Raw genomic sequence first — 20,736 nt, forward strand, 5'->3', positions numbered from 1 at the left:
GCGAGATCAGGCAAAGTGTTTCTGCAAGCGCTTCGAAGGTAGAGCGCATCGGGGCAACAGAGCAGTATCAGGAGGTGTTTAGCCAGCGGGAATAGCCAGGGGCAGAAAATGCAGTGCAGGCTCCTAATAACAAGGCCAGTTTGGGTTAAAAGCAGCTTTCTTTTGGCAAGGAGGGGTGGTAGTTTAGTTGAGGCTGTGCTGGAAAGAAGCCGACTTCACCTTTCCTAAATTGAGCGTCTCGTAAGGGTCGGGGAAGCCGGTGAACTCCCGGGGGCTGCCGTAGAGGTTGATATAGCAGGGACCGAAGGTCGGCAGGAACCCAAGCCCATCATCCACTGGGGACCGTGGGGGAAAAGAGCCATTAGAGAGTCCCGAAAGCACCTCGGGGACGTGTCCCGCGGGGCTTCGTTGCAGGGCCACGGGGACCACACACATGCGGCTGGAGGCCACCAAAATGCTGCAGTTTTTCACCCCCTTCGAGTCCTACAACCGCTTACCTTTTTGCAAGAGAAAGACAAGGTGGGTGTGGGGCTACGTGGGGGACACAGAGCTTCCCGGTCCCAGGAAGAGTCCCCAGAGAGGGAGAGCATCGTTTTGCTGGTGCGAACCAGCGTAGGGGATTTACACCAGCCGAGGAGCTGGCCCCGTGCTCCCCTTAAGGCAGTTAGAGAGTGCTCGGAGGAGAATGGCTGATTTTTATGAAACCTCGAGCAGAAGGAGCAGCAAAGGGGCAGAAATCGCTTGCAGGATCCTGCTCTGAGCTCCCGAGCTGGCTGCTCCCTGCGCACAGCACACAACACGCACCGTACCGCGAAGACATCGCTGCCCGACACGGACACTAAAAACCCACCGTGGGGAAGGGTGGCGGAGCCCTTTCCCCGCTCCCACGGGGCGGGGGGAGGCCGTGCTGGAGCCGTCCCCTCGTCCCACCGAGGTGCCCGGGCACGACGCAGCCGATGCTGCCCCAGCCCTGACGGCAGCTGAACCGGCAAAACAATTACCAAGCGGTGATCGCAAACCGAGAGGCTAAGGGGACGTACGGTCTGCGGCCTTCAGAGGCTTCGCGAGAGCAGGAAACTCATCTGAGGCACAAAGAAATGGAGAGAGGTTAGGAAAGGCTGGCAGAAAAGCGCGAGGGGAGGATGGAGGGTTACGGAAACGAGGGTGGATGCTCTCATGGGCGTTTGGTGCTAGCAGACAGTAGAGAGACAGAGAGAAAGGGGGAGGTTGTTAAATAGCCCTATCGCCCTCCCCGGAGGCTGTGGGATTGGAGTGAAACGGGAGGGTCTGAGAATCCCTGAAGGATGCTCTGCGTGTTGCAAAAGTTTGATGGGCCCGCGGGGCGGGTGGGAGCCGCGGCTCCCCAGTGCCTCCTTGGGAGCCAGCAGGTCTCAGTGGTGGCGTGGGCTGTGCCGCTCCCGGGCTGACCCCTCGCAGCCACCTCCTCCCTCCCCGGCCCCTCTCTCTCTCTCCAGACCAGCCCAGGAGACACGCTTTAACCGGGGAAAATGGGGGCTGGACACACAAGCACCCAGTGGAGAGCAGTGCTGCACCCCAACTCTGTACCCTGCATGCACAGCGGGGGGGGCACGGGCTGCAGGACACACCGCTGCAGCTTTGCACCGGGCTCAAGCCCCAGCGACTGCTGCCAGCCCCATCCCGTGCCCCTACGGCGTGGGGGTGCTCCTGAGGAGGCAGGGGTTTGCAGGGCACCCGAGAGTCTCAGAGATGGGCAAAGCAAAGGGAGCAGAGCAAGGGGAGTCCCGATGGGGTTGCAGATGCCTCCGAAGCTCGTCAGCAGCAGGAGATGCTCATGCAGGTTGGGGCAGCCTCTGCTCCTGGCCCTGCCGTGGCTCTGCCGAGAGCCCCACAAGAGTGTCCCAGCTCCCCGCACGGGTGACACAGTCAGTGTCACCCAACCGATCCCTGCCAGCGCCTCGGCAATGGTCCTTCACTTCAGAAAGCCCTGGGACTTGAAACAGCACCCTCAGCTGGGCCTGAACCCCCATCCCACCCCAGGACAGCCCCTAAACACCACCCAGGGAGGAGCTGCTAGCGGGGGCACACACAGGTGGGACGTGGCATCTTCCAGCACCGGTGACACCAACCGCACAGGGGTCGGCAGCCACCTCCACGCAGCAACAACGAGGAAGCAAAACCCCCGGCCCACCATGGCCGTGCAGCCTCCCATCCCAACACCCCTGCGAGGAGCCGAAGGTCTTCAAAACCACAAACCAGGAGAGGCCAGGTCCAACCAGAACACAGACTGCAGGACAGAGCAACCCCCAGCACCCCGTCCCGCGTCCACCCCAGCACCGGCGACTTGGCGGGGACCATCGCAAGTGTGACATCCTCCGAGCCAACACCGATCTCCAGCCACGAGCATGCAGCGCTCCGCGGCAGCCATGCACCCGAAATCCCGTCCCGCGGCCCGCCCCCTTACCCTCCAGCTCCCCGCTGGGGGCCGAGATCTTGGACATGCAGAGGTAGGCAGTGCCGATGATATCGTTGTGCGTCAGGCGGTCCCTGCAACACAACCCGTGATGCCCTCGCACCATGGGCCGGGGAGTTTTGCCCGTGGGGTCTCCCCCTGCCCGTGCAACTCCTCCCGGTCAGCTTTCCCCGCGGGCAGGCACGGGCAGCCCCCCGGTGAGCCCCCTCCCTGCTCACCAGTCGGTCACCCGGATCCTCATCTTCTCACACATGGAAGGGAACTGGGAAAAGAGGCAGGAAGAGGAGCGGTGAGCGGCAGCGGGGGCGGGCGGGCGGGGGGTTGCGGCGGGTACCTGCACTCACCATCGCCGGCAGGGTCAGGCACTGGTTCCACTGCGGGTTGGCGTTCTTCTCCAGGATCCTCGAGTAGAGCTGGAGGTGCGAGATGGGGGACGAAAAGTCAGCGCCGCCCCCAGCGCTTGCAGCTCACAGCTGCTCTTCAGCAAAGCAAGGCTGCCGCACGCCCCGTCCGTGGAGCTGGAGAGCCTCGGGTTCCCCAAAATACAGACCCCATTCAATGGGTGGCCTGGTGGAGCTCTGCATCGCGTGGGTAAACACCCTCTGTGCAGGAGGCAGAGGTTGCTACAGGCTGCTCGGGGATCTCACCCCCCACCCACCGCCAGGACCACCAGAAACTCACCCCCTTCCCGCTGTGGTTGCTCAGAATAATGTCCCGAGCCTGTCCCCCCCCCTCCCCGGGCACTGTCCCCAGGGGAAGATTTATAGACAGGGCAGCTTTCAGCCCTTTAGTGCTGCTGCAGATCAAAAGACAAGTGGCAGCTCACGGGTATATTTCTAGGTGAAGGCACTGGAGGGGACCCGGCAGCAAAAGGAGCCAGATGGCAAAGCCACCAGAGGCACCTCCACACCCTGGCTGGCCACGGGGGGACGTTCGGTGGTGTTGGGGACAGCCAGCCACTTGCTTAGCGGCACAACCTCCCGCTGCCGCGCTATCCCCCTTCCCCCAGGAGCTCAGCCTCGCCACCCGCATTTTTAACACAACAGCACCACGAAGAGCCCAGCGAAGAAATTACTCCGTTGCAGCCCAGCACACCGTGTCCGGGGGCACCGCACGGCTCCAAGCGCGCCACGCACACGGGGACAGGGCTGGGGACACCGCCTGGGCTGCAGGACGTCGCGACGCAGAGGAAAAGACGATGGGGTGTGACAAGGACTGATGGGACCTTTGCAAATGCTCCAGCAAAGCGAAGGACCGAATTTTCCCCGTGCACAGCTGCCGTCCCAGCGCAGGGACCGGGGCGCTGCCCCGCTCCGGCCGCTCACCGTCTTGCCCGCAAAGCTGACTTCCACGAAGGGATCGACCAGGTTCTTCTTGTTGCTTTCGAAGCCAAAGATCTGCCTGACGTTGTCCATGACGGCGTCATCCACTGGGAAGAGAACCAGATGCTGAAAGCTCATGGAAGCAGGCGGCGCCCGGATGGCCCCGGCTCCGTCCCACCAGCCCGGCTGCGCATCTCCGTGAGCCAGGCGGGGAGGAGCAGGAGGGTAAAACCAGTTCGCACCAGTAGAAGACCACATCTCCCAGTGCCTTGCAACTAACTGATATCTGCAAGGTCTTTGGGCCAAGGCTACGGATATGGTTTCCTTATCTGTGCCCTTACTCCTCTCCGGCACGTTGCAACCCGCCGCAACGCCGAGGGCCGGATCCGGCGCGCTCCAGCCCAGCAAAGGGAACACTTACTCTGGGGCAAGTCTTCGGCTTTGAAGATTTTCAGGCAGAAGTGAGCCCCTCTCAGGGTGACCCCGGTGGGACGCAGGAGGTTGCCCTCAATGTCTTCTTTGTCTTCAGAGACCTCCTTCTTCTCCAGCTGCAGGACAACAGGACAAAAGGAAAACACGACCAAGCTTCCCAAAAGTCCTGGAATGAGCAGCAAAACCCCCAAATCCAGCACCTTGCCCCCAGAACAGAGGAAAATCAAAGCTGCGGCTTCCCCGGGAACAGGCGTGGGGTTTGATGGCCCAGGGCGGTGGAGTACCACGGTTGGAGGGTCCCTGCACCATGGCCAGGGCGATACTCACAGGAGCTTCATCTCCAGGCCCCAGCACGAACAGGCTGACTTTCAGATAGCCCTTGGCCCCCGCGGAGAAGTCCTCCGGGTCAGAGAGCAACAGCCATTTCCTGAGAAAAGCATGTTCTACGGGAGAAAAGAGATTGAGACCATGTACCTCTCCTCAGACACGCAGGGAGGTGGCTTCAAGGGTGGTGTTGAGTGGGTTTTTTTAAATGGAGAGGAGAGGGAGAAGGAGTAGGAGGAGGAGTAGGAGGACACGGAGTAGGAGGAGAAGGAGAAGGAGAAAGGAGAAGGAGAAAGGAGAAAGGAGAAAGGAGAAGGAGAAAGGAGAAGGAGAAAGGAGAAGGAGAAGGAGGAGGAGATGGAGAAGGAGGAGATGGAGGAGAAAGAAGAAGGAGTAGGAGAAGACAGAGTAGGAGTAGGAGTAGGAGAAGGAGAAAGAAGGAGTAGGAGAAGGAGAAAGAAGGAGAAGGAGAAGGAGGAGAGGGAATATTCCAGCTGGAAGGGAGCTAGTCCAACTGCCTGACCAGTTCAGGGCTGACCAGAAGTTAAAGCATGTTATTAAGGGATTTACCCTGTAGATCTTAACTCTTTACAGCTGAAATCAGCAAGCTTTTCTCTGCAGTGATTAGGGTAGGAAATTTTTTATATGCATTATTTTATCTTCTTCGAGATAAAATGACAGATGAAAGGTAAAATAATGAGTCAGGCTCAAGACAAAAAAGAGTGAGTTGGGCTGGGCTGCGCTGGTGGGGCTTTCAGCCAGCGAGCTGGTGGCACAGTGAGTCGAAAGCCTTCAAGGACGTAGGTCTTGGGAAAAGGAAGAGAAATGGGTGGCGATGGTGGATACAGGGACACGACTGCGTTCCCATATGGGAGAGCTGTGACGCGTGTGAACATTTCCCTGACATTTGGCCCCCAAAAAAGGGTTTCCCAAAGCGACCCCCACCCCCAGCCAAGGAGGTGAGCCTGGCCCGGACCCCGACCACCCGCTGGGCTCACTTGGCTCCGAGTAAACAGTCTCGACGTCCATCTGTGCAACAAAACAAAAAAGAAATAGCAGCGTTCACCGTGTGGGTCAGCGTGGTGGGAAACGGGGGGAAGGGGAGAGAGGGCAGCCGTACCCGAAACTCCCCGATCACCGAGTCTGTCCGGAAAGACCGAGAGTCCACAACCTGTGGAATGAAAATAAAGGAAAATGGTAAATCCAGTGCAAACCCTCCCAGGGAGGAGGACCCTGCTGCCGGCCCTCCTGGGAAATAGGGGAACATTTCACCTGGGGACCGTAGGGAGGGGGACAGGGCGACGGCCCAGCCCTCCCAAGGGGCAGGGATGGTTTTGCCTAAGCTCACCGTGATGAAGATGGGAGCATCAAACAACTCAGCCGGCGACTCGAAGACATTGAAGAAGAAGGTCTGTAAGAAAAAGGGGCGAGGGTGCAAGGTGGAGGTCTGCCCCAGCCTCCCCCCAGGGCACGTCTGCACCTCCCAGCCCCTCCCACGCCCACAACTCCACAGGCTGGAGCCTATTCCCCTCCTGTTAGGTGAGACCCCACCCCATTAATAGCCACAGCCTCCCGAAGGGGCTGTGCTGGGTGACTTTGATGCACCCTGGTCAGCAACATCCTCCAGTTTGCTTTTGCTGGGCTGGTTTGCAAAAGCACATCCAGAGCAGCTCTCCTGGGGGGGTGGGGAGGGTCTCCAAGTAAAGCATGGGGGCGGGTTGAATCAGGCTTTGGGGACATCCCAAAAGACAGGCTTGAAGCACCCGCTTTGGGGACAGGGCTGGGGACAAGCGGCCTGCGGCTGTCCGAGCGTACCCATCCTGCACGGCCGGCTGCGTTGCCCACCCCTGCCCGTGTGCATCCCTGCCCAGGACAGGCCACCAGGATGCCACTGGGGGCTCTGGGACACGAGTCACCTCAGGAAGGTGACCAAGATGAGCCCTGCAAGGGGGCAGGGGATGCTGGACCCGCCGAAGGGCTCGCCGTGACTTCCTCCTGGTGTTTGAGCTTCTCTCCCATTGCAGTCCCCATCGCCACATGCCAGCCTCTGAGCTGCACCGGGATTTGCATCACTCGGGACCCCAACCCATAACGCTCCCGAGCCTTTCCTGGTGCCCCCAAGCACACCCAGAGCAGGAACCCCCCCTCACCTCATCAAAGAAGGGGCTGTTGCCTTTGCGTATCCTCGTCCTCTTGGTCTGCCCGGCGGCCGTCACCTTCACCACGGGCCTGATGTTGACCCCGGGGAGCTGCCGGCCCTCGATGACCCTCACCCTGATCTGGGATGGGAGGCAGGACAGGGCAGTGGGTCACTGGGGCTGGTCCTACCCTGGGATGGGCACTTTGGGGGGCACCTCTCAGGTGATAAACCCCACATAGGGACAGGCCTTGGGGAGGTGGGCTTAGGAGAGAGGCTCAACCCCACCAGCTTCATCTCACCTGGAAGTCCTGTGGCTTGTTGGATAGAGGCTTTTTGGGCGAGCTTTTCCTCCGCTTCACCCCCTGGATGTGGTGCGTGGGAGGCTTGCGGGGCAGCGAGGGGAGCTCGGACCCTGGCGGCCCCGAAGAGGAGGAGGGCTCCGTCTCATCCCCCGTTGCCGCCTGATCCTCCGTCTCCTCCTCTCCAGCCGTCTCTGCACGGGGTGAGAAAGGAGACAGGGGACATGAGGAACATGGGGTTGGGTTGTGGGACCGCAGGGTGAGGGGTCTAGCTGCAAAAAACGTGGTGCTAAGGGGGGACACATCTCCCCCAGTGCTACACACGAAGGTTTCTGGTTACCAGTGACCGTGTCAGGCTCAGAAGCAGCCGGTGCTGGCTCAGGGGGGGCCGGAGGGGGAAAGAGGGGGGCAGCTCCCGGTGGGGGGATGTAGGACACTTGCAGGATGAGGAAAGCCTGGAAAAAAAGGAAGTAATCATTATACGGGTGTTCAGAAACACTGTCGTGGGGCCCGAGCCTCGGTGCCGACGCCACCCGCGATGTTCTGCCCGGGGGTGGGGGATGCAGCCGAAAAAGTGGCAGCAACTTGGCAAATGCCGGGGACAAAAGGGCCAGAGCAGGGAGAGGTGTCCCAGCGCCCACGGGGGCACAGGGGCGTGCGGGGTCCCAGCGGGGTGGCCCCTCGCTCCCCGTCCCGCTAGGTGGCAGCCCCAGGCCGAGCCGGGGCCGGACGCTGCATCCGCTGGGAAGGGAGCGGGAGGGAGGGAGATGCCGAGGCAGAGCCAGGGAAAGGCTCGCGGAGACGGGACTGCAGGAAGGGCTGGAACGGGCTGCGAGCGCTGCCCCGGTGCTCCCCGCCTGAGCCTCCGGTTTTGCTCCTTGAAAGGTAAATGTCAACGCCAAAGAGCCCAGGATAGGATAACTGGTCTCCAACTGGGAGCTGCAACTGGAAGGGGCATTGCTCAAACTGGTTCCCAAACTGGGAGCTGCAACTGGAAGGGACGCTGCTCAGACTGGCCTGACTGGTCCCCGCGCAAGGACTCACCCCAGTGCTCTGCTTCTTGGTGTCCAGCAAGGGGAGGTTGTAGGAGGCCGCCAGGCTGGGGGAGGAGAGGACATCTCGCAGCGGCACTCGGGCTTCTCCCAAAAACCTGGGGGCGAAGAGCGACGGGGGTCAGCAGAGGAAGGGGCCAAGGGGCCGCGGCTGGCGCAGACCCGGAGGGCAGGGACAGAGGGGGGACCCCTGCCAGCACCCCCGTCTGGCAGCTGCCTGGGGAGGACACGAACGGGCACCAGGTGACTCAGACCCAGCCCAGGTGAGACAACCGGGACGAGCATCTCAGGGGACTTCATCCCCTTTTTATCAGGGGAAAGCTCCTAAAAGTCTATGCTGAGGAACCGGGAGCCAGAAGCCAAAGGGCTGATGGGTTTTTCTTTGCCAATGGAGAAAACAGAGACACGAGGGGTCAGGGCCTTCCCTGGAGGCAGATGAGATGAGAGCTGGCATCCAAGGCTGGTGTCTGTGTGCCACCATCATCCAGGAGGACTTTAACCCACCAAAAAACTGATTTTCCCCTACTGAGTTTCAGCACCTCCCTGGTGCTGTGCTTCTGGTTAATCCTTCCTGCACCGTGCCACCTCCTGCCCCAGCCAGCAGTGCCGGCTCCCCCACAGACCAGGACTGGCCAAAGCCAGGAAAGCCCTCAAACCCCTTTGTGCCGTCCTGACAGCACGACAAGCTCATGGAGCAGATCCTCCTGGAAGACATGTCAAAACATCGGGAAGGCAGGGAGGTGATTAGAGGCAGCCAGCGTGCCCTCACGACGGGCAAATTGTGCCTGACTGCTTCACCGGCCGCCTACTATGGAGTGACCGCATCGGTGGACAAAGGCAGAGCTACCGATGTCATCTACCTGGGCTTCTGTGAGGCCTTCGGTGCGGTCCCCCACAGCGTTCATACCTCTAAACTGGAGGGATATGGGTTGGAAGAATGGACCCTTAGATGGATCAGGAATTGGCTGGATGGCTGCGTCCGAAGAGTTAACCCTCAATGGCTCGATGTCCAAGAGGAGAGCAGTAATGAGTGGTGGTCCTCCATGGCCCATACCAGGAGAAATACTATTTAACATCATCATCATTGACGCAGTGGCATCAAGTGCACCCTCCGCAGCTTTGCAGATGACACCAAGCTGAGCGGTGCGGGTGGCTCACTCGAGGGATGGGGTGCCATCCACAGGGACCTGGACAAGCTCAAGAAGCGGCCCACATGAACCTCACGAGGTTGAACAAGGCCAAGTGCAAGGTCCTGCACGTGGGTCGGGGCAATCCCCAGTACCAGCACAGGCTGGGGGATGACGGGATTGAGCACAGCCCTGCGGAGAAGGACGCGGGGGTGCTGGTGGATGAAAAGCTGGACGTGAGCCGGCCATGTGCGCTCACAGCCTGGAAAGCCAGCTGTGTCCTGGGCTGCATCCCCAGCAGGGCGAGGGAGGGGGTCCTGCCCCTCTGCTCCGCTTTCCTGAGACCCCCCTGCAGCGCCGCCCCCAGCTCTGGGGTCCCCAGCGCAGGACAGACACGGGCCTGATGGAGCGGGGCCAGAGGGGGCACGGAAATGCTCCGAGGGCTGGAGCCCCTCCGCTGTGGAGAGAGGCTGAGCTGGGGTTGGGCAGCCTGGGGAAGAGAAGGCTGCGGGGAGACCTTATTGCCGCCTTCCAATACGTGAAGGGGGATGATAGGAAAGACAGAAAGAGACTCTTTACCAGGGCCTGAGTGACAGGACAAGGAGCAACAGTTTTAAACTGAAAGAGGATAGGTTGAGATTAGACATAAAGAAGAAATACGTTACGATGAGGCCGGTGAGACGCCGGAGCAGGCTGCCCAGAGAAGCTGTGGATGCCCCGTCATTGGAAGTGCTCAAGGTTGGGTTGGATGGGGCTTTGAGCAGCCTGGGCTAGTTGAAGGTGCCCCTGCCCATGGCAGGAGGTTGGACTAGGTGATCTTTGAAGTCCCTTCCAACCCAAGCCATTCTTTGACCCTGTGATTTCAGACGGCAACAGCAGCCGAGACAGGGCATTAATTGCTGGTCAGCGGTGATTGCCCCGCTGGGGGGTTGCAGCGCCCGTGGGGACGGGCAGGCTGGTGTTTTCTCCCAAGGGAAGGAAAAGCAAAAAATCCACCATCACTTTTGTTGCAGAGAGGGGACCACTCGTGAGAGCATCGTGATCCCTGCGGGTCGCGGCCAAGCGGCTGCTCTCTATGCAGGCAGACAAAATCTCCCTGCGCTGGGAGCCGGGACCCTTCCCCTGTCCTCCCCTTGTTATTTATAGAGACACACAACGCCACTGAGCTGGACTGGACCCAGTTTCCACCTCCCTTGGCCTCCGGTCCAAGAGCTAATCCAGCATTGGCTCCTGCCCTGGAAATGGGATCCTTCACGCTGGGGCCGTCCCCCCCATCCCCGCCAGAGCAGGGCAGCGGGGTCCCACCCTCCGCTGCCGAAAAGTTAATCGCTTCCTATATTTTTTTCCCTTGCACAAGCAGCGATCGCGGCCAGGGGAGCCCCGCACGCAGGCGCAGGTTGCCAGGGGGTGGCCGGGCTCGGTGTCCCAGGGCTGGAGGCGGCATCACCGTCTGCTCTCACCTTCCTTCCCAATGCAGCCGCTGCGAGGAGGGAGACCCCGACCCCGTGGGGGAACCTCCCCCGTCCCGGAGCGGGGGGCACCCGTGAGAAAGGAAGCTGCCTGGGGCCATTTGTTTTGCAAACACCGCCCTTCCCAGCCCCACCAGCAAAGCCTGTTCGGGAAAGGAGCTTGGCTGCCATCTCACACCTCCCCGGCCAAGCGCCCATCACCAGGGCCTCGCGGCGCCGGCGCTGCTCCCGGGGCAGGCGGCCGCGCCGGCGCAGCAGCCCGGGGGCGGCGGCGGGCACAAGGGTCCCTGTGTGCTCCCTGCCCTCAAAGGCTGGATTTTTCTCCCCGGCCTTTGAGCAAAGGAGCCCAGAAATGCGGCTCTCGCCTCCCACCAGCCGCCCCCGCTGCAAAGGGTGGCCGGCAGCAGGGAGCAACGCGGGGAGCCCTGGGGAGAGCCCAGATCCCCTCGCTGCCCCCCCAAACCCCCCTTGTGCAAAGCCTCGGGAGTGCACGGGCTGTGCTGGTGATGGGAGCAGGGCAGGGGGCTCACGCCCGGCGCCCGATGCTTCTCCCACCTGTTTCTCCCCATGGTCTCATGGTCTTTCACGACGACGGTGAGCTCGGCGCCCGGGTCCAGGGGAGCTCCCTTCAGGTCCCACTCGAAGCCCTGGAGGGGAGGAGATGGGAGCTGGGATCAGCACCTGACCAGGCATCGACCTGCTCCGGCACCGTGCGGGGGCTCTCGGAGGAGAACCAAAGCCCCGGACCCGCTTCACCATCACGGCGCTGACAGCACAAACCTCGGCACCACGCGTGCCCCGAGCAAAACTCCCCAGCAGACCCACAGGAAAAATATACCACGGGCAAAGGCCTTCCCCCCATCATGGATTAAAAGTGAAGGAGAAACCACGGGGAGCCGGCACGCAGCGTTCCTGCACCAAAACAGCGTGAGTTTCCTCACCAAAACCCTTTTCTTTCTCATTTGGAGCCGTGAAAGCACAGATCAGGGTTAGAAGGAAGAAGGTGCTGGAAAAAATATCCTCCCCTGGGCCAGGCTGATGAGTAAAACACACTTGTTTTCCCCTCGAGCTGCAATATTTTTAAACAGCTTCTTTTAATGTGCGTGTTTAGCCCTGATAAGATCTTGATGAAAGGGGAAGAGGCTGGAGCAAAGGTCCGCACGGAGCTGGCTCAGCCCCACTCCTCCGATGCCGGTGCTGGGAATTGCGGATGCAAAGCCACCTGTGATGGGGACCATGCCCAAACCCTTTGTGGGGTGGCAGCCCTGGGGCATCACCGGGGCCCCCCAAGCTTGGGGCACTTCGCTGGGCTGTCCCCCGTGTCCCCCGGCTCCCCGCAGGGACAGGGATGGGGCTGGGGCCAGCCTCACCTCGTTCCATACAGGGTTCACGTTGTTCTTGATGACTTTAGTCCTCTTCTTCACACCTGCGGGGAGCAACAAACACGGGTCAGACCGTTTTCCCCACCAAACCATAGGGAAAGACCCCAAAATTCTGGTCACACACCCACCCCACCCCCAAACACAGGTGGGGTTGAGACCCTTCAGCGACACCCACAGCTCCCAGGAGCAGGATCAGGCCCTGCTCCTTGCGCACAGGCTGGGCTGGGCACAGACGGGCTCCGGGACCCCGCTTTGAGCCCCAGCCCCATACGAGCCTTGCTGGAAAACCCCGGGCGAGTCACCTCCCTGTGCCGTGCCTCAGTTTCCCCAGGAGCAGGGCAGAGGGGAGGCTCCCACAGGCTGCCAGCTGGGTTTTGGGGCTGGAAGGTGCTGCGGGGGACCCAGCCACCCTCCTCCCTCCATCGGCACAGCCCCAGACGGGACGCAGAGCCCCCGTGAGAGGGGTCGGATCACACTGACCGGGCGGGGGCTTCGCCCACTGACACCCCCAAAAGATGCGGACGGGGATGCCGTCACCCGCTCTGCAGGGACGGGACCGCGGCTGGCCCGAGGAGCGGCATCAGGCGGCAGCAGGTAAAAAAAGCAGCCCAAAACCAACATCCCGGGGAGCCCTGGCACTGGGGGGCTCCAGCCCTGCCCGAGGACATCCCCCGCCAGCCGCACCCTGAAACCACAACCCTCGTGTCACACCAAAAACGGGCCGAACGCCCGCTCGGTCTCAAGGGGCTGCATCACAGGAGGGACCGGGGGGAAAAGGAAAAGGAAGAGCCGAACAATAGCCATGACTCAAACCCCGGGGGATGCCAGCCCAGCGCCCTGCAGGCCCCTATGGATATATATAGGTACCCCGGGCTGTGGATATGGCACGCAGGGCTGGCGGGGAGGCCAAGCCGCTCTCTCAAAATATTCTCATTTTCTGCTTGTTTGTTTTAGTATCGCTAAATTAAACTTTTCCTATTTCAGATTTTAAACCTTCCGCCCCGAGCCGACGCGGCCGCCGGCGCCGGGCTGGGGCCGGGAGGGAAGCAGAGCTGCCATCGCGCTGACACCGCGCCTCCGGAGAGCATCACCCACAGACGTCAAATAGCCTCGATTTAAGGCACGTCTCCTGCTTATGCCTCACCTTCATGGGACGCAGAGCCCTGGAATTCCCCCCCACGCTCTCAGGACCGTGATTTGGCTAACGGGAGCTGCTTTCCACCCCGGCAGCGGATGGATGGAGCCCACCCTGGGCTGAAACCCCCAGCACCCACCGCGGGATGGAGACGCGAGGGGTCCCGGAGCCGGCAGCGAGCGGAGCCGGCTGGGCAGGGGCTGGCAGCACCGCTCCCCCCCCATCCACCCCACACAGGACAGGAAAGGCTGGGTCAGAAACCACTCATCTCTTTCCTTTATTTTTTTTTTCTAAAAATGGATATTTTCTACTGCCAGGAAACGGCTGCCAAAAAAAAAACAAAAAGAAGGGACATCCTCCAGCGAGCGCTTTCGAGGTGCAAAGGCAGCGCTCGCTTCCCGGCACCTCCATCCTCTGGTGCCCACGGCAATGGGGTAACTCCTAGATGAGGGGTCATTCATGTCAGTCTTATTGGTAATTAAAAAATCTTAACGAGAGCAAAGCACAAGAGCGACGGAGAGCACCCAAGGGTGGAGCACCCTGCAGCAAAGCCAGGTCCTGCTCTTTGCCGGGGCTCACCCCATCATTTCTAGATGCTGTCACGCTGTGTAACGGCACTAAATGACCGTCCCCAAGTCCCCCCACCCTGGGAAAAATCCCCGCTATGGCATTTCTCACCATCCCCCACGACCCTGCGCACCCCAAAATCACGGAGGAAGAGCGATAAAGTGAAAGAATAGAGTGAAAAAGTGGTAAGATTCGCAGCCCAGCCCCAGGAACCTCGGACACGGCAGCATCACACGTGCAAGCGTGGCACGGGGATGCATCAGAAGGTGGGGATGGAGGGGGCTACGATGTGCTCTGTAGTGGGGTGCGGGGCGGAGGGGGGGGAATTTTGCAAGGATTTAGGACAAGGATGGAGCTTAGCAAAGCCCGGCTTCTGCGGGGCGCCCAGCCAGGGCATATGTCCTGGCTGGGCGCCCCGCAGAAGCCGGGTTTTGCTGCAGGGGGGCTGCAAAAGCAGCCAAGAGTCTGGCAAAGCACCGATCCTGCCCACCCCAGCCCAGATTTGGGGTCCCCTCACCTCGAAAAGTCAGGCTGGCCACCGGGTCACTTTGCTTGTCCCCTTTCTCCAAGTTGGGGAGGTGGCTGGCTCGTTGGAGCAAGCAACGCAGCATGGCTGGGCGATGGAGCAAGGGCACGGCCAGGCCAAAGAGGGCTCGGCCCCGGGTAGGATCCGGCCCCCCCATCACCGCCTCCCCCGGCCCGGCCCTCCCCCGGCGGGAGGGGACACGGAGCGCCTCGGCGCGGCAGCTCCGGAGGCTGCAAGAGCCGGGAGCCTCGGGAATGCCAAAAAAAACCCGAGGAAGCAGGGATGCTGCGAGCTCCGGGGGCGGCAAATTAAATCACCGACACCCTGGGGGGCTGCGAACCCCGAGGGTGGAAAATAAATCACCAGGATCCCGGGATGCTGTGAGTCCTGGGGATGGTAAATTAAATCCTCAAACCCCGAGGATGCTCAAGTACCAGGATCCAGGGATGCTGTGAACCCCGGGGATGCTCGAGCACTGGGATCCGGGCATGCTGCAAACCCCAGAGGTGGTAAATTAAACCACTGAACCCGGAGGATGCCCAAGCACCGGGATCCAGAAAGCTGCAGGGCCTGGGGATGGTAAATACATCACTGGGGCTCAGGGTGCTGCGAACCCTACGGATGGAAAATAAATCACCAGAATCTGGGGATGCCGCAAGTCCTGGGCATGGTAAATAAGTCACCGACACCCAGGGATGCTGCAGGCTCTGAGGGTGCCCCAGCACCGGGACTCGGGGTGCTGCGAACCCCATGGATGATAAACAAATCACTGACACCCAGGGATGCTGCGAACCCCGAGGATCCGAGCACTGGGGAGGCTGCGAGCCCCAAGGGGGCAAAAGCACGGGGATGTGGGGATGCTGCAAGCTGGGGGTGACGAAGGGCCTGGCCCCAGGGGTGCCGCGAGCTGCAGGGGTGCCCGAGCAGCGGAAGCCGCGGAGGAACCACCACCGGGGATGGGGGAACAGCGGGACGCGGGGGGCGGTCACACGTGCAGGACGCTGGGGACACTGGAGCAGCCGGAGCCTGGGGCTGCTGCCCCCCAGGGATGGTGGAAGGTAGGGAGCTCCCAGAGCCGGGGATTCCACACCACTGGGGACACGCCAGCACGGGGGGGCTGGGGGGGTACCGCTGCCGGGCAGGGGCTCCGAGCCCCCCCAGCACCAGGCCTAGCAGCTGGGGGGGGCACGGTCCCCTTGTCCCAGCCCTGCGCGCTGCCGGCTGGCACATGGGAAGGGAGAAGCTGCTGCGCAGGCCCAGCAGCCGAGGGGCTTCCCACGGCCGTCACCACGCGTGGGGACACCGTGGCAGGGGGACAGGGGACACCGCGGCAGGGGGAAAGGGGGGGGTGTCCCCCAGTGCAGAGCCAGGCACCACTGCGGGAGACGCAAGCTCAAAGGGTGCTGACGCACAGGTTCCCTTCTCCTGCTCATCTCACCCTTTTCCGCAAGCCCCAAAAAATCGCTTTTTCATCCCAAGGAGGCCCAGAGCGCTGCAAACAGCTGTGACGTACCACAACCCACCTCGTGCCTCTCGTCACCCCTTTGGGGGGGTTTGGGACCCCCACTCGCACCGATGGGTGCCCGGAGATCACAGCTTGTGTCTCCCAGGGCCGGGGACACAATCCCTCAGGGGATGGGGGACCCAGCAGAGCCCCCCCAGCCCCCTGCCCAGCCCCAGGCACTGTCACCCCGTGGGGGGGACACAGCAGAGCTCGGCCGTGGGGTGCTGCGGTGCCGGGTGGGGCAAGGATAAATCCCCGGCTGACGGACATGGCTTGGGGGGGGGGCAGTGGGGGCTCTTGGGGTGCGTGAGGTCGGGGGTCCAGCAGGTCCCCAACGCACAACCGGCCCCGGCCACCCTCGCCCACGGGGGGGGAGGGGAGGCAGCCCCCACCGCGTCCCCCCGGTGCCGGGGCCCCCCGCAATCGCCGCCCCCCCCCCCCCCCAAGCGAGAGGCAGAGGCCAGAAATAGCCCGGGCTGCCGCGGGTGCTGTCACCGCTCAGCTATGTCCCCCCGCCCCCCCGCACAGCGGCGGCTTTGCCCCCCCCCGGTAAGGAGGGAGCCCGGGACTGCGGGGGGGTGGGGGTGGTGGTGAGCAGGGGGTCCCCCAAACACCCACTGCTTACGTGGGGGGGGTGTGCGTGGACAATGCACACCGTCTTGGGGGGGGGATGCACCACACACCCCCCCAGTTTTCAGCACCGTCCCCGCCGCCGGGACACAGCCCGGTGCGACCCCCTCGGTGCAAAATACCGCCCCCCCCACCGGTGCAAACCCCCCCCTCCCCCGCAGCCCCCCGGCCCCCACCTCCGAAGCCGGCGGAGCAATAGGCATCGCTGATGTCCGCGTCCGGCGTGCGGACATTTTCCGCGTGGAGGATGAAGACCCGGAGCATCGCCCCGGCCCGGCCGCCTCCCGCCCGCCGCCCCGCTGCACCCCCCGGTACCCGCCGCCCCCCCGCCCCGTGCCCGCCTCTCTTAAAGGGGAACGAGCGCTGGATGCGGCCCCGCAGGCGGGGCAGGAGTGGGAGACACCCCCTCTACGGCCTTGGAGGGGGCTGGTGAAGCCCCCCAGGAGGATGGATTTGGGGGGGGCGGGGGGCTGACACCTCCCCGGCAGCAAGGGCAGGTGAGTTCCCCCCATGGGGACCCCGCGGGGGCGGGGGGGGACTGAGTCTGAACCCCCCAAGCGGGACAGGCAAAGAGGTTCGGGTCCGACCCCTCCCCAAAGGGGACAAGGGGGTTCGGGTCCGACCCCCCCCCAAAGGGAACAGGTAAAGGGGATCCACTCCCCTGCGGGAGGGCCATGAATTACTCTTACTTTCGCTCGCTATCCACAAGAAACTCCCCAGAGACCCCAAATGGGGTTTGGCCCACGGCGGTGGGTGTCAGTGCTGCGGCATGGGGAGCCGCAGCCCCTCACCGTGGCACCAGGGCCAGGCCTATTGGGGACCAGGGTGGGAAAATAGGGGTTTTGGGGGGGCTGAGCGACACACAGGGCAAACACTACGGCACCCCTCGGCATGGCCCAAAGCGGGGTCTCCCGTGAGAGGTCCCATCACAGCCCCGGGGTGCGGGGATGCCCCTGACCCCCCTTCCCCTGCCTCGGTTTCCCCACTGGCGACCATCTCCTTTCGGCACAGCCGTGACCAGCCCCGCAGTGACAGCTGGGGACGCCCACAGCTATTTTGGGGAGCTTATTTTTATCCCTGGGTTTCCCAGCAAGCGGCTCAGCGAGGTCCCTCCCTGCCAGGGCCCCTCTCCCTGCACCCCTCCCCGCCGCGGGGGGCTCCCACGCTCACCCCATCACCCCCTTTTACCCTCTTTGGCTTTGTCTAAACCCATTTCCCACTCCCTCTGCCAGGCGCTAACCCACCAGGGTGAAATGTAATTATCAGTGAGATTAAAACCCAGGGCACCGCAGGTCCACGGGGCACCGCAGGTCCACGGGGCCCCCCAGCACCCTCATTCCCCCTCCCACGGCTCCCTCCCCATCGCTCCCCATGTCTTGTGGATATTTAGGATGAGTCTCCTTGAAGGAGCCCGTTTGTCCCTCATCCATCAGCTCACGAGGAGCACCCATGACCCCATCAGCTCGCCCCAAGACACCTACAGCCCCTGCCACCTCAGCCCTATGGGGATTTTTTTCTTTTCCAAGACCCTAAAATAAAGAATTTTGGGTATCGCAGCCGCCAGGCCGGGCTCCACGCGAGGCGCCGCCCAGGTCGAGCTCAGCGATGCACAGGGGCACGAAGGCGTCCCGCAAAGGCGGAGGAAAAGCTGTTGCAGGAGCTCCGTGGGTTTTACTTAAACCCCCCCCGTCCGGAGCCAGACGCAGCCAGGAGCGGGCGGCCGTGCCAAGGGGACGGGGCACGCAGCGCGCGGCCGTTGTAACCAGCGGCAGCTCTAAAACAAACTCAAGATTGCAGCACCCTACGCTTTGGGGAGCAACGTCCAGGCACGGCCTTTGGCGTTGGCTTTTTACCTCATTTTTCCTAGATTCCACCCCCCCCCCCATCACCCTGGAGGAACAGGATGTTTTTTCCCTTGGAATTCCCCAGTTAAGCAGTCCCCGCATCTTTTCCTGGGGCCGCTGCAGCACTTACCTGGCTTTGTCAGAGATGTTCTGGTGTCTCAAAGGGGTCGGGGGAGTCGCACGCGGAGGGGAAGCAGATGCAGAGTAGAAACAGGATTTGCCAACCAAGTCCCATCTGCGGACCCCAACATCCACACTCTGCCTGGCAGCCGGATGGGAGACGATGCTGGATCCCGTCTTCCCAGCCACGGAAAGCAGCGTTGTGGCTTCGGGCTGGGAGCAGGCAACGGAGAGGGCGTCAAGGGCTAGAGCCACGACAAAGCCCCCTTGCCCACCTTGGGCACCCGCGGCCGCCCCAAACTCCTGGTAAAACCTTGGCGAGGAAGGGGGAGCCTGAGGATGAGCTCAGGCTGCTTCCACCACTCCTGACACCCCACAAGTCTGGTCCCAGGGAGCCACGGCATCGCAACTCGGCCCACGAGGGTCAAGGCAGAGGACCCGAAGCGACTAGCGGTCCCCAGGGCACGGGGTACTCGTCCCTTCCTCAGCCCTCCCTACACCAAAGACAAATTTGGACCGAGGCTTGCGCGGCAGAAGCGGGAATGAAGAACAACATTGTTTTCTCGTCCTTTGCACAGATAAAGCAACAAAGAGAAACCAGGGCAAGAAACGGCCTTGCTGGCTGCAGAGAGGGTCCCTGAAAACTGAGAGGCGCAAAGCACATAAAGCTGCATTGTAAAGGAGACAGGACTCACGAGGCCAGGAAGCCACGTCCCGCACCCCAGTGAGGCTGGGAAAAACCGCTGCAAAGCTCCGGAGCTTGGCTGGGGAGCGGAGGATCACAGGATCCCAGAACGGCAGGGGTTGGAAGGGCCCTCTGGAGCTCACCCCGGCCCACCCCCTGCTGGAGCAGGCACACCCAGAGCAGGGGCACAGGGCCGCGTCCAGGCGGGGTGTGAATGTCTCCAGGGAACAGAGTGCTGCCGCAGCTCCCTGCGGACCCTCCGGACGCCCCCAGCCGCGGCGCAGCTCGGCTGCACAGCTCTGCAGGTGCTTTCTGCACCTCCCCGCAGGCTCTTCGCACTAAAGGCCAGTTCCTACCCCATTATTTCGGACGGGATATTTAAATACTCTTCTATACCAATTGCTACTAACCCAATAGTAACTAAGTGAGAGTAACTAAGCAGTTAAATAACACCACGCTGGTCCCATCTGCACTGCTCGCTGCTTTGGAGTAGGGGAGGGCTCCTCCTTGCCAGCGAAGAGGAGGGAGACGGACGCGCATGTGCGCTCGCACACACGCACATTCTTACCCTGAATCACGCTCCCTGACTCATCAACTATTTGCTGGTCTAAATCCCTCGTGCCTGTTTCTGAGACACTTCTCTCTTCGCTCGGGGTCGGACCTGCCAGGACGGCCAAGCGCAGTGACTCGTTGCAGCGCGTTCGCCCACAGCCACGTTCTTTACCGAGGGACTGAAGGGGGAAAAAAAAAGAAAAGAGAAGAAATAAAAGCCCAACCGAAAATAATCTGCAGTTTATGAAGCTCTGTTCGTGGCTTCCCGAGTAACCTGCCCGTCGGGGAACACGACTGCTCCGTCACCCACGCCAACAGCCCAATGCTCAGCCTTCGGCTTGGAGCCTCCAGAGCTGGCTCTGCGCTCCTGGCACGCCCACGGCACGGACTTCAGGTGGTGGATGGGTATTTGAAGACATTCACTGGCTCAGTACCCTGGTAACATCCCCACCAGGTAGAACCACCAAGTCTCTCATTTCCCTCAGACGTGCAGGAACACTGGTTTGCTCCTCCTCCAGGAACATAATTCATCCAAAGCCTCGAGGAGTGGCAGAGACAACAGTGGATTTTAAAAAACAGTCTTTTAAGTACATGTGGCTAGCGGAAAAATGAAAGCTCAGAGCGAAATCAGTCCTGATCCAGGCTACGATCCACCGTTCAGAGCGTGCCAGCCAGAGGCCCAGGCCTAGCAGCGAGCAATGTTCAAGAGCAGGCTGAAAAAGAGTTCAGCTGTGCTGCTGAGCGCTCCGCAGGCTTTGACCTAGAGACTGGAACAAACCAGGGAAAACCAACCCAAAATGAACAAGCGAACTCGGTCCCCAGGGAGAAACGGCACGGGGCAGTGACCGCCCTGGCTGACCGCAGCAAGGACAGGCACGCCGACACAGTGCCGCAGCGGGCTTTGCTCCCCTTGGCGGCCTCGGCTTTATCTTCCTGAGACTGCCATGAGACTGCGGAGGCCGCAGGACAAAGATGGCTAAAGGGAGCGTAAGAATCCACGGATCACCGCAGTCTTCCCCACGAGGGTCGCTGCTCCGGGGCAGCACGCGACATCACACCCGCTGAGAGCTCTGTAAAGCGGCACCGGAGAGAGATCCCCGGAACGAATTCCCTTCCTGGTCTCTGTTGCGACCCAGAGTTAACAGAACACAATAAATCACACCAAACGCGATCC

At 61.8% G+C, this 20,736-nt stretch overlaps 1 protein-coding gene across 9 annotated transcripts in view; it reads right to left on the bottom strand.

The window, feature by feature from the left end:
• The window catches only part of DYSF (dysferlin), a 105,473-nt gene extending 88,809 nt beyond the window's left edge, over window positions 1–16,664 (bottom strand). For 3 of the 9 annotated variants that reach the window (XM_075092281.1, XM_075092276.1, XM_075092280.1), the window contains exons 1-18: window positions 14,219–14,373; window positions 11,988–12,043; window positions 11,173–11,264; window positions 8,014–8,119; window positions 7,310–7,424; window positions 6,970–7,163; window positions 6,681–6,809; window positions 5,879–5,941; window positions 5,651–5,701; window positions 5,529–5,559; window positions 4,534–4,649; window positions 4,196–4,322; window positions 3,778–3,881; window positions 2,797–2,865; window positions 2,671–2,714; window positions 2,444–2,526; window positions 1,041–1,082; window positions 220–335 (exon numbers count right to left, since the gene is read on the bottom strand). In XM_075092281.1, the coding sequence (XP_074948382.1) occupies window positions 220–335; window positions 1,041–1,082; window positions 2,444–2,526; window positions 2,671–2,714; window positions 2,797–2,865; window positions 3,778–3,881; window positions 4,196–4,322; window positions 4,534–4,649; window positions 5,529–5,559; window positions 5,651–5,701; window positions 5,879–5,941; window positions 6,681–6,809; window positions 6,970–7,163; window positions 7,310–7,424; window positions 8,014–8,119; window positions 11,173–11,264; window positions 11,988–12,043; window positions 14,219–14,312 (1,632 nt within the window). In that variant the 5' untranslated portion in view covers window positions 14,313–14,373. Of the gene's footprint in view, window positions 1–219; window positions 336–1,040; window positions 1,083–2,443; window positions 2,527–2,670; window positions 2,715–2,796; window positions 2,866–3,777; window positions 3,882–4,195; window positions 4,323–4,533; window positions 4,650–5,528; window positions 5,560–5,650; window positions 5,702–5,878; window positions 5,942–6,680; window positions 6,810–6,969; window positions 7,164–7,309; window positions 7,425–8,013; window positions 8,120–11,172; window positions 11,265–11,987; window positions 12,044–14,218; window positions 14,374–16,537 lie in introns of those variants that run through there. The other 6 variants (XM_075092282.1, XM_075092278.1, XM_075092284.1 and 3 more) reach the window with 3 other exon arrangements.
• Between the last annotated feature and the right edge of the window lie 4,072 nt (window positions 16,665–20,736).

This window comes from Phalacrocorax aristotelis, chromosome 4, assembly GCF_949628215.1.
Source record: "Phalacrocorax aristotelis chromosome 4, bGulAri2.1, whole genome shotgun sequence".
NCBI lineage: Eukaryota > Metazoa > Chordata > Aves > Suliformes > Phalacrocoracidae > Phalacrocorax > Phalacrocorax aristotelis.